The sequence below is a fragment of the Nanorana parkeri genome, unplaced genomic scaffold (assembly GCF_000935625.1).
Source record: "Nanorana parkeri isolate BGI_ZX_2015 unplaced genomic scaffold, ASM93562v1 scaffold25, whole genome shotgun sequence".
Classification (NCBI taxonomy): Eukaryota; Metazoa; Chordata; class Amphibia; order Anura; family Dicroglossidae; genus Nanorana; species Nanorana parkeri.
Window position 1 is genome coordinate 3519644 of NW_017306293.1, and position 12038 is coordinate 3531681.

The 12038-nt window shown below is 40.8% G+C and overlaps 1 protein-coding gene across 1 annotated transcript in view; it reads right to left on the bottom strand.

Moving 5' to 3' along the window:
• LOC108794019 (galectin-12-like) overlaps positions 1–11392 on the bottom strand; it is a 21469-nt gene extending 10077 nt beyond the window's left edge. Inside the window, exons 1-6 of the mRNA XM_018564986.1 lie at positions 11303–11392; positions 9168–9256; positions 5830–6043; positions 3609–3728; positions 2580–2618; positions 487–513 (exon numbers count right to left, since the gene is read on the bottom strand). Coding sequence (XP_018420488.1) covers positions 487–513; positions 2580–2618; positions 3609–3728; positions 5830–6043; positions 9168–9256; positions 11303–11347 — 534 coding nt within the window. The 5' untranslated portion in view covers positions 11348–11392. The remainder of the gene's footprint in view (positions 1–486; positions 514–2579; positions 2619–3608; positions 3729–5829; positions 6044–9167; positions 9257–11302) is intronic.
• Between the last annotated feature and the right edge of the window lie 646 nt (positions 11393–12038).

Here is a 12038-nt window from a genome sequence, read left to right on the forward strand (position 1 = left end):
ATAATTTGTTTCTTATTATTTTTTACTTTTTAAAATCACCTTTTTTATTTTATTTCATATTATTTTTTTACATTTTTATTTATTTAAAAAAAAATGTAAATCAATGTAATTTTTTTTTCCACCTAACTTTATTGCGATCACACAGGAGATAACAAGCCAAAAGTTTGAGCAATTGAGGTGCATTCCAGCAGCTACCGCTCTGGAACGCACTGCATTCGGTGTGAACAAGGCCTGAAATGTATGTGTGCAAGACCTTTTGCTAAATCATTGTTAGGTCCTAATCACGTTCGTGTTACTGAAACACATAGCAAAAGCATGATGTGGCCCTTAGAGAGGCTCACAAACTCTTCTTCAGAATTTCTAATACTGCACTGATTGGACACTTGCAAGTTGTACATACAGGATAGCTTTTTCAGAATTTTTAGCATACTAGACTTAATATCTATAAATACATGCAACAATATTATGTTAAACCTATATACATACCAGGTCTGCATTGCCAGGTTTCAAGGGCTAGAGAACAAAAAAAAAAAAAGCTGAAGTTTTGTTTTATTTTTTTAATCAATCTCCATTCGTTTAGTCCCAGCTAGCTTGTAAATACATGAGCAAAAGCCTTTATTATCTCAGCTGACACACCTTAAGGGCCTGTTCACACAACGTCCGTTTTCTGTGCTGACCTGATCCGTACGCTCCTGCACTCAAAATGCATCCCAATGTATCCCTATGTGTTTTATGGGCTATAGTTCTCACGTGCGCAGTCCGTTCAGCTTACGACAGAAAAATACTGCATGTCACATTTTGTACGGTCAGGAAATGCAAACGCGTCAAAATTATTTTTTTTTTTTTTACTGGAACGCATCAAAAACGTGGCCAAAACACACTGCATCAGTAGCACCGTGTCTGCAGATCCGGACCTGAAACTCATGTGAACAGGCCCTTGGAGAACTACAAGTATATGTTCTTACATACAGAGAAGCTCACATCCATGGCAAGAAAAAAAAACCTCACCCACATCAGTGTTTTGCATCTTCAAATACCTACCTGTGACATCGTGGTTTCTCTTTAGAGTTCAGGAAAACACTTTGACCCAACAATGGGCACATTCAGATGCAAGGCTCCGAGGACAAACCTTCAGATCTCAATGCAGGTATTTATGGAGCGCACATTTAAAAAGTGACACTAAACTTAGAAGCTAAAGCTTACAAATGTACCTCAACTATTATCACAAATTTCATTTATTTGTGTATCACTCGGCTGTCGATCCTCAAATCATCTCTGAATTCATGCTGACACTGTCCTTCCTTCAGGAAGGTGGCTACTTTTGTTCCACATTGTCTCTGTGTGTTGTAAAGTAGCCACCGCTCCAAGCTTCCTCCTGTGATGGACTACAATCTCATGTTTAGTTTACCAATTTATAGGAATGCTCAGATACCAAGTACCGTACTTGGTACAAGTACAAATACTTTTCCTGCTCCAATACTAGACTAGAGAAAAAACTCAAAAAAGTTAGGAGGGGCAGCTGTCATTTTTAAGGAACATGCAGGGTTCCTGGGATTTGTATGTTCATAGACATAAATAAGAGGAATGGGAGTAACTGGGACACGAAGGCACTGCCAGCATGAAAGCCTAAGAAAAGCTACAGGGCCTTTTCAGACTTGTGTGTTGTGGCAGTGTGTATTAAAATGCATCATTAAAATGCAGCAGCACAGGCGACTAACAAAAAAACTATGTCACAAAGTTGTGACGACCGTTTCGGGGTCGTCGCAACTTTGTGACATGTCATTTTTTCTACAGTAAAAAGACTGTATATTTGAACTAACATTGCAGTGCCGGTGTCCCTGTTTCCTGGTCACACATTCTACTGCCGAAAAAATGGGCGTGATTACATTAGAAAGTGTGATGACGTTAGCGGTCACACATTCCTACGCAGTCACAATCTGCGATAGAACACCAGACTGTGATAGGAGGCTGAGCGGTGTGGGGTGAGAGACGCTGGCTGCTCACAGCACTGCACTCTCTTCCTCCAGCGCTTGGCCGTCTGTGACACTTTCTCTCCTCCCCGCTGGACCCCCATCTCTGCGCCGGGAGTGTCAGATGAACGGATGATCCGACACTCCCGCAGAGACGCCTGCCGGCCGCTGGATGCCATCTATGCACAGGCCAGGACTGAGGCTGAGGCCCTGAGGCTGTAGTTCCGCCACTGGCTCAGCCTCCTTTAACTGGCCACCTCCAGTGGCGAAAAAGTTAGGGATGGCCATCCATATTTCCCCATAATAGGTTTGTGCCCTCATTTTATCACATGTACCTCTATTTTAGATTGTATGTATAAGCAGGGCCTTCCTAACCATCTTGTTTTGAATTGTATTGGAACTGTAACGTCGTCCTTATATTGTAAAGTGCTGCACAAACTGTTGGTGCTATATAAATCCTGTATAATAATAATGTTACAACAGGTCACAATGAGTGGACACCGACAAGGTACTTCTCTCTGTAGTCTGGCTCCACCTTGTGCCAAAGTACAAAATTGCAATATGAATTCCAACTGTATTTGTTCAGTAAACATTCGATTGTAAATTTACCTGGCAAATAGGATAAGGAGTCAGCTTGTCAAGAAAAGGCTGTTGAAATAAAAGTAGAATTCACGTTAAGTGTATTGTTGAATTATATATACACATAATTTGGGATGCAAAAGATCATAGCATTAAAAAAGATGAAGTGGGAGAAGATTGAAAAAAAAAAAGAGGAGTATGAAAGTTGGAGAGAGATATAACAAGAGGGGACAGACTATTGAGCAGTTGCCCATGGCAACCAATCAGCATTCACCTTTCATTTTCAAACCTTAATCGAACAAACTAAAGAGAGAAGCTGATTGGTTGCCATAGACAGCTGCTACAGATTCTTCTGCTAGAGTTTTGATAAATTCCCTCCACAGTGTGTACTGAGACTGCAAATTTGTTTGATGCTAAAGATCTGTCTCTGCGGCCCAGTGGCAGTTGAGATACCAGCCACAACAAAAAGGTCTAGTGTTAGAATGGCTGTGATTTTACCTATGGCTTGTGTAGATGGGTTTGCTCTTAAATGCTGCATTTTACATTTGAACACATTGGGGGAATTGATCAAAACTGGAGCAGACAAAATCTGGAGCAGATTTGCACTGCAGCCAATCAGGTTCTCTTTCTCGTTTACAAATCTTACCTGGGCAAACTGAAGAGAGATGCCGATTGGTTGCCATGGGCAACTGCTCCAGATTTTCTTTGCTCCAGCTTTCGCCCGTTGTTTCTTAAATGCATGCATTCAAATGCATTATGGGCTTTGAGTAGCATTTCACTTTCTAGTCCCTGTGCGGATCCAGCAGCTTTGTTTGGACTACTTTTGCTTAAGAATAATACATTTTTGAAAACATTTTGAAACAGCAGGAATCAAGAGTTCAAAGAAACAGAAGGGAAAGCAATTAAAGTAAATTGGAAACTGCAGACTTGCAAACAAAGCCCATCTGCATGAACCTTCACTGCTGTCAATCCTTTTAGTTTGTAGATATAATAAGGTGTTTTTGAGCACACGGAAACTGCATTGCATGCGAGGTGTCGTAATGACTTCTGACCACTTACATTACTGCTGAGAAAGGAGATCTCCTTTATGCTAACATCTCCATAAATTCCAAGAGCGTCCACATCTTTCAGAGGAAGGCGATAGGTGAAATCCAGAAAATGCTGTCCATTAATGCCGACCTGGAATATAAAATGAAAAATAAAAGAACCACCAACAGTTACATTTATAGAAAAGAAAAAGAAAAAAAAAAAAACATCCAATGCCCAGTCACCATGAGGGCTCCAGCGATAAGGTGTGCTGGTTAGATTTAATGAATCCAATGAAAACTTAAATGTACAGCAGCCTTTCACAACTAGGGTGCCAGGGCACACTGGGGTACCTTCTGCCTTTGTCAGGGATGCCTTCAACATTTCAATGATGCATTTCCATGGTGCAGACGAGCATGGTGCTAATCCAGGACCTCCTCATTCAGAAGAGGACGGAAGTTTTGTTTTGTCCAGACCTGCTCTACCGCCTGCACTCTGCTATGCTGCTGCAGCCACATTGTGCATACAAAATGCATACAAGACACTTGTTTTTTAAATTTTATAGACTGGTGTGAGATTTCACATACTTTTAAAGGGTGCCACAACTGAAAAAGCTAATGCACATGACAACTTCAGAATGACCTAAGCACTCTGGCGTACAGTTGACTAGGCCAGATGTGAGCTCAGTAAATGTGGTCTTTAATCAGTAGCTCCACTTCTTGTTGAGAAAATAAAAACCAATCTCCTCTGGGTGATCATTGTACAATTCAAACAAAACTTTGTTGCGTATTCCTACCGGTTTCCGTTCTGAAGAAATAGCAGTTTGTCTCACCATGTCCCTGCCAGACTGATTCCTGAAAGGGAGGGTCTGGGTTTATTATAATCACCTGGTAGACTTTCTGTGTTGTATTGAGGAAAGTTAATGTGTCTTCATGCCTGCAGTAGTAATTAGTCCTTAGGAAGTATCCCACCAAAAATTTAATTCCTATTGCAAGAGATGCCTAAAATTTTACTTGTATCCAAGTGCAGACTTCTTCAGTTTTATTAACCACCTGCTGTCCAGCCATTGTAATTAAATGGCTGGACTGCGACTTCTTGGCTGCGGGTGGGAGCTTTTAAATGTCCCGCCCCGCTCATGCCCACTGCTAGGCGGCATGCACAAGTGGGAAATCAGCTTGAAATGTAAACAGCCAGCAATAGTTGTTTATATACAAGCATTCGGGCATCTGTAGCGACCCCCGATCGCTTGTAATATGCGTGCAGGTGTCCGTCACAGCCGCCCCTGGCGATCCCGAGCTCCGCTGTGCCCGGTGTGAGCCCGGGACCAGCACAGCAGCTCTGTGACCGGGGATCAAACCGAGATCAGTACACGATCTCCGTTTGATCTCCTCCACGTTATGGGAATGCAGAAGTGATGTATATTACATCACTTCCGCATTCATCTGTCACTCTCCGGTACAGAAGACGGGGGGGTTGGCTTTGAAGTAGGCCTCTGATGTCTCCATAAAAGGGAGGACCTGTCACTGCAAATTGGCTATCACATAGGGGACTTGTTATCCCCAAATGTAATAGCAATAAAGTTAAGTGTTAAGTGAAAAGAAGAAACGATCAAAAAAAGTTACAATAAAAAAAACAACATTTTTAAAAAGTGTCGGGTGCGCTGATAACACTAAAGTGTTGAGCAGTAACAGCTTTTAAAGCATCGCCTATGGCCAATTTTCAGTGTAGTAGTTTTTTCGCGGGCACACGCAATGTTAAAGCTTGACATGTTTGGTGTCTATTTACTTGACGTGACCCCGTCTTTTATATTTACCAAAAATATGCGTAATAAAATGTTTTATAACATAGGGACAACAGGTTTTTTATCCAACATATATTTGGTACTTTTTTCATTATATAGTAAAAAATAAAGACCCCAGTGGTGATTAAATACCACCAAAAGAAAGCTCTATCTGTTCCCCAAAAATGGTATACAATTCATTTCAGTAGAGCATTGCATGACAGAATAAATGTAAGTCAAAGTACTGCAGTGCTGAATACTTAAAAATGGTCTGGACAGGAAGGGGGTGTAAACACCCAGATCAGCAAGTGGTTAAATTAAAAGCAGCAGTTTTAAATAGAAAGGTAATTGTAATAACATTATTTTTTTTTCTAAAGTGGAGATACCCTTTAAGGACAAATTAAATTTTCTGCATAGGTCACACCTAAACCAAGCAATATATATGCATCTACTATATGTTTTTTATTTTCTTACCTTGACCTCATCTGTAAGGAAGAGAAAAAGTAGCACAAATGATTCCCCTTTTCTTAGTGGGGCTCCTGAAAACTTTAACTCATCTAACCAATGGTCTTTGCGTAGGGTGTTGCAGATTATGTGCACATCTGAAGAAGAAAAGCGAGGATTGAAATGAAAAGCTACATCAGACCGTGGACGTGTGCTGCAACCACATTGGAAATCAATCTGAAATCTACAAAGAAAAATAACATAAGAGATCATGTTGCAGGTCTATGTAAAGAATACACAGCAGTAGCAATTCATTAAAGACATAAATCCAAGTTATCTTAACCCCTTTGTTGTCTACATTAAAAATATTACTGTTTCCTTGCATGATGCCCAATGCAGAGGAAACATTAATCTACTTTCACATTTTGGCAGCTAGCAGCTGACACTGTCTGCGTTTGCTACCTCTTAGACTGGCTGTCACTGACAGCTCCCGTCCCCACAAAAGACTGGGAACCAATCAGCATGGTTCCTGGTCCTGTGATCACATTAGCTATGACATGGTGAGCACACGGCTTTGTAAACAGCTGTCTATTGACATAGAAATATACCAGCAGTTGTCATTTTCTGTGCAGAAAGAAACATTTTATTTTTTTTAAAGACTGTATAGAGTTTTTAAAATAAATATGTTCAAATTTTTTTGTCCATTTGTCAGCCTATAACAATAAATCCGAGCAGGTTATTCAAAACTTTGTACTTAAAGTGACATTAAACCCGCAGATTTTTTAACATAAACCAATACTGTAATGTGTGCCTTACTGTAATCCATGGTAGTTTCCCTTCTCTTTGCTGCTCTTCCTTTTAAATCCTCATGTCTTCTCATGCTTGGGGAGAACTTCCCTTTGCAGCTGAGTGCCTCTTCCTGTAGTGCTGGCTCAGGTTACAAACCTATACACAGACACCATACATCCATTCCTGAGACAAGGCAGTCTGCCGCAAAACAGAAGTTCTGCCCAGCATGAGAACAGATACAGATTTAAAAAGGAAGAGCAGCAAAGAGAAGGGAAACAACCATGGATTACAGTAAGGCACACATTACAGTATTGTTTTATGTTAATAAATCTAAGGGGAAAAGCCTTATATGTCCTTAAAAAAACCATAAAAATAATAAAAAGTAGGCACATTAGTCAATAAGTTATTGTTATGTTAACTGGCAGTGCCTCTGAGGTAGATTTACACATTTCCATGTATTTTACCATGCATTATTAACAATCATGCATGTTCATGTGCATGGGGCAGATGCCCTGGACAAAGTCGAACCTGTGATGCAATGCTCGTAGGACGGAGCCTGAGCAGAGCTTGATAGCAGGACTGCTGTGTGAGGCATGAGCATCTGTAGATCCTGGGAGAAAGGGATCCTTGTGGATAGTTGACTCTCCCTGGATTTCACTTTGAGAACTCTGTCTTTCAATTTTTATTGCGAGTATATTTTAATAAAAAAGGTTTTTATTGTTTGGCAATGGAGTGCGCTATGATGCATCTTTCACCCTTTTGCATGAGGTGATTTAGAGCACAGGCGGCCTGATTTTGGAGGCATAATCCCAGCTGGCCGAAAGGCAAAGAAGGACCTGTTGCTGTTAGACCTTCTTTTAAGGGGTCTAACCATAAGGTGAGCAGCGTTTTGAGAGTAGGGATCACTACGAGGTGCTAAAAGGAAGTTCTTGGCAGAAGACTGGTGGTGGAAGATGCACTTATGAATGATGGTGGAAACCTCTTTATTGTTGAACTGCACGGGATAGCATACAAATGTAGGAAAAACATTTGTTTTAGACATTTATTATGTTGTTGATTGATCACAATTAAGATTGATACAGTATATGCATGGAAAACAAGTGTTGATTTGCGGTCGATTTTAAACTTTTACATATTTTTCACAATTTTGATACGTGTTGATTCACTGTTTGCATTTCACATTTGTAAATATTGGAGCAAAGAATTTCACAGCGCAGCACTGTTTTCATATAATTTAATCTGTTGATAATTAACCCAGTGAGTGCTAGTGAGTCAGGCATTTTACTACAAAATTAGCCAGCAGAACCATTTAAATAACAAGACTATGCCTAATTCACTAGAGACAAAGAATGCAGGATGGGATATTACTTAAGAATTAAGAAACCACAGATGATACAGCAGTGTAAAAGTGGGCAGCAAGAGGACAGTTATAATTAGGAAATAAATAGGCTTAAGTGGTGTATGCCTAAATTATATTTTATCTATGGGGGTAGGGGGTTAGGGTGTATGCGAGTGATATTATGTGAGATGGTTTAGATGCACACTGTTCTTGCACTTCATTTTTTTTTTAGCTAGTGCAAAAAATTGGAAAAGACCCCAACTGATAAAAAAAGTAGCTAAAAAGGTGTTGACAATAGAAGAGCAGCTGTAGCTACCGATCAATTGTTGATAACAGATATTGGCCCCTAAAAACTTATATTTGGGTGTACACATCTGTGCACACACAAAAAAAAAAAAAAAAAAAAAAAAAAAAAAATCACATATAAACTTTAACATAATATCACTTGGAAAAAAACGAAAATATTCCATGAAAAAAAGCACATGCAGTCTGTTATGACTGTAGTGCAGCTGGAATGGATGTAAAGAAGCTGCAGCAGCATTAGGAGGTAAAACAAATTCCTTAATTTCACCCCCAAATTCCCCACGATACACAGCAATTTGCTACCTACAGGACATTCAGTAAGAGTTTTAACCTACTTTAAGAGACCAGACAGTGCCTACAAGCCCTACACAAACCTATGCAGCACTTCTTATGCTTTCCCTATCACGGCAATTTGGGATTGCCTCAAACCTATGCGTGACCCAAATCTGAATCTAGAGCGGAGCGGGTACAGCGATCCCGGCATAATTGTCGGGATTCGCTTCAGCGTCTCAGTATACCGCGAGCAGTAGCTGGCGGTATACTGTGGCGTCTCAGTATACCGCGAGCTGCAGCTTGCGGTATACTGAGCTTAGGGTTAAGGGAATACGCTAGTTTGTGTCCTCCCGTTACCCTAAGTAGAACTATGGGGAAAAGCCTTAACCCCATAGTTCTCCTTTAAATATAGTCCTTTTCAACAACTAGCATCCCCCCCACAACAAACACAATATGAAGACATTTGTCAACTACTGTGTCTGCATTTCACAACCTGAAAAAAATGTAAATTATATGCTTACATTTCTGTGATTAAAGTAATTGGAGGCTATTTTTGTAATTCTAGCATATTACAGAATTCCAATCCCCTCAACCATGTATGCACTGAAATGGATGTCAGTAGGAGACATGGAAGGCAAATGTACAAATTTAGAGCGTCACATACCTTGATGCACTGCAGCCAGCACCTCCATGTATGAGGATCATACGCCCAGGACGAAGACCCCCAAATATGGTGCATGCATAAGGGATAATCTACAGAAGTGGACACACAAAAAACAAAAACTGTCAAAATGTCAAGAATTAAGTTTAATAAACCCATTAAAGTATATAGGAGGTGAATCTTATTCAGTTTTAAAGGCTCATAAGCAAGCTATTGTTGAAAAAGGCATCAGGGAGTTGGGAACTTCCATAGATGACATGTACCAATGCAAAAGGAAATACAAAATATTGTTTTGGGTAGAAGAACAATGCATTTCAGGGAATGCAGGTTGCGTTGTAACCAATGTTTAATGTTATACCCAAAATATGGGTGTAGCATGAAACATGGTCAGAAAGGCGGAATTAGCCTTTTAAAAAGGAGAACTATGAGATGAGTGATTTTCACTCACCTCATAGTTCTAGCCGACCTGTGACAATGAGACTGTCACAGGTCGGCTCAGTAGATCGGGAGGTGAGCGAACACATACCAGGCTCGCTCACCTCTCGATCCTGTCACGGCTCTCTGCCGTGACAGGGGGAGGGCTGGATTCCCCTCTCCCCGCTCCGATCTGCCAGCACTGACTGGCGGAACGGACGGGGGAGGGGGCGGGTACAGCTGGCTCTGCCGCTAGATAGGCAGAGCCAGCTGTCACTCACGCAGCTGGGCGGATCCCGTCATCTATGTAGCTCGCGGTATACTGAGCTTAGGGTAACGGGAGGACTCTAGTTTGTGTCCTCCCGTTACCCTAAGGAGAACTATGGGGAAAAACACTGACCCCATAGTTCTCCTTTAAGGAAAAAAAAGGGTTCACTCTTGATTCGGTTTATCCCTCAGACCTTTCACCCTAACTAAAGATCTATCTAGGGGAAACAGGACCTCCTGATGGTGATCCCTCCAGTAATAAAGATCTATGCAGGAGAATCAGGACCTCCTTCCATCTGCTGCTGATCCCTCTAGTGATAAAGATCTATGTAGGTAGGGTAATCAGGACCACTTTCCTCCTGCTGGTGATCCCTCTAGTAATAAAGATCCATGTAAAGGAATCAGGACCTCCTTCCATCTGCTGGTGATCCCTCTAGTGATAAAGATTTATGTAGGGAAATCAGGACCTCCTTTCTCCTACTAGTGATAAAGATTTATGTAGGGGGAATCAACACCTCCTCCTTCCTCCTGCTGGTAATCCCTCTAGTGATAAATATCTATGTAGGGGAATCAGGACCTCGTTTCTCCTACTGGCGATTCTTCTAGTGATAAAGATCTATGTAAGGAAATCAGGACCTCCTTCTTGTGATCTTTCTAGTGATGCACCCCCACAAATATATTCACTTTCTGTGCTAACTGGCCACACAGTTTGATCACGTGCAAAAACGCAACCTGTTTTACAATTTCTTTTCATCACATGCTAACACAGCATTTTGGTGTGAGATGAAGCCATAGGACAAAAGGCTTGCTCTTGTATTGGGGCTGCGTTGGGAACCGCTGCTGGTGTGAACAAAGGCATTAGTGAATTTATATCCTGCTATGTTTAGCAAACGTGAAAACGTTTGCTAAACATGTATTTTTTAAAACTGAACAGCATATATTTGTGCACTTACTATGAAGCCATTTCGGTGGCCAGCAAAGCACAGCGACAGTCACATGGCCACAACCAAGCACAATACACAAGAGCAATTGTAAGAAATAGTTAAAGACAACTTTTTTTTAGCTGCAGCTTAGGCTCTGTTTTGGCAATGATACAATTAAGCAGGAAATGCACATAGCCTAAGCATGCTGTTAACAAACCTATGCAGCAACTACGCCGTCAATCCTTTGCATCCAACCTGAAAAACCGCAACAGTTTCCTTTCTAGTTTATGTTTGAAGTCATGCAGAAAAACAACTTGAATTTCTCCTGCTAAAGTTATTTTTAGCAGTGCATAGAAACTTATGTAACCACGCCACAAAACTTTTTACAAGGTAAGTAAGCATTTCCACCCTGTGCCTTGGCACTCATTCACATACATACAGCCTACTATGTGGCTACTTATCCAGCTGTGACTGCTCATTATTGTGCATGATACAACCAACATTCCCTTTAAGTATTTCATTTCCAGTACACACCGGGTAGAAGACAGGCGGCTGCAGCAACAAGGAAAGGGGGTCCATGTCTGAATGTGATAAACTGATGATGAGTCACAAGTTAAAGGGAAGGCTTGCTGAACAAACCACTCCTCTGCCATTTAACCTATTTCTTGCTGGATGTCTCCATGACACCTCTCACTTTGCTGTGCCTATAATTCACAGCTGCTCCAGACTACTGTCAGAGAATTTGTCTGCCATACTACCACATTCACATGACTTGCCTCTCTAGAGACCGATGAATTTTCACAGTGCAATTACCATGTAAAAAAAATATATGGTGTGAAACATGTAACATTGCTCCATTAAATTGGACCTGTGAGCAGCACAAAATGTTAATGACCATATTGTCGAACAAGAGTAATTAACCCCTTCAGGTCTTGCAGCTGTTTAACCTCTTATGGACCGCAGCAATTTTCACTGATTATTTATGGAGCTGTTGCCACAGTGAAAATGTTTTCTTAACTGAAGCGATGCCTATATTGGAATTCATCAAAACTGGAGCAGACAGAATCTGGAGCAGTTGTCCATAGTAACCAATCAGCTTTCCTCTTCAAATTGTTCCGTTAAGCTCTGAAAATGAAAGATAGAAGGTGATTGGTTGCCATGGATCCAGTTTTGATAAATTCCCCTCATAGTAAGCAGTGGCAAATAAAGCTTTCATTTTGAGGTATTGTTTTCCAAAATTATCTAATTTTACGCATATTTTAAAATATAT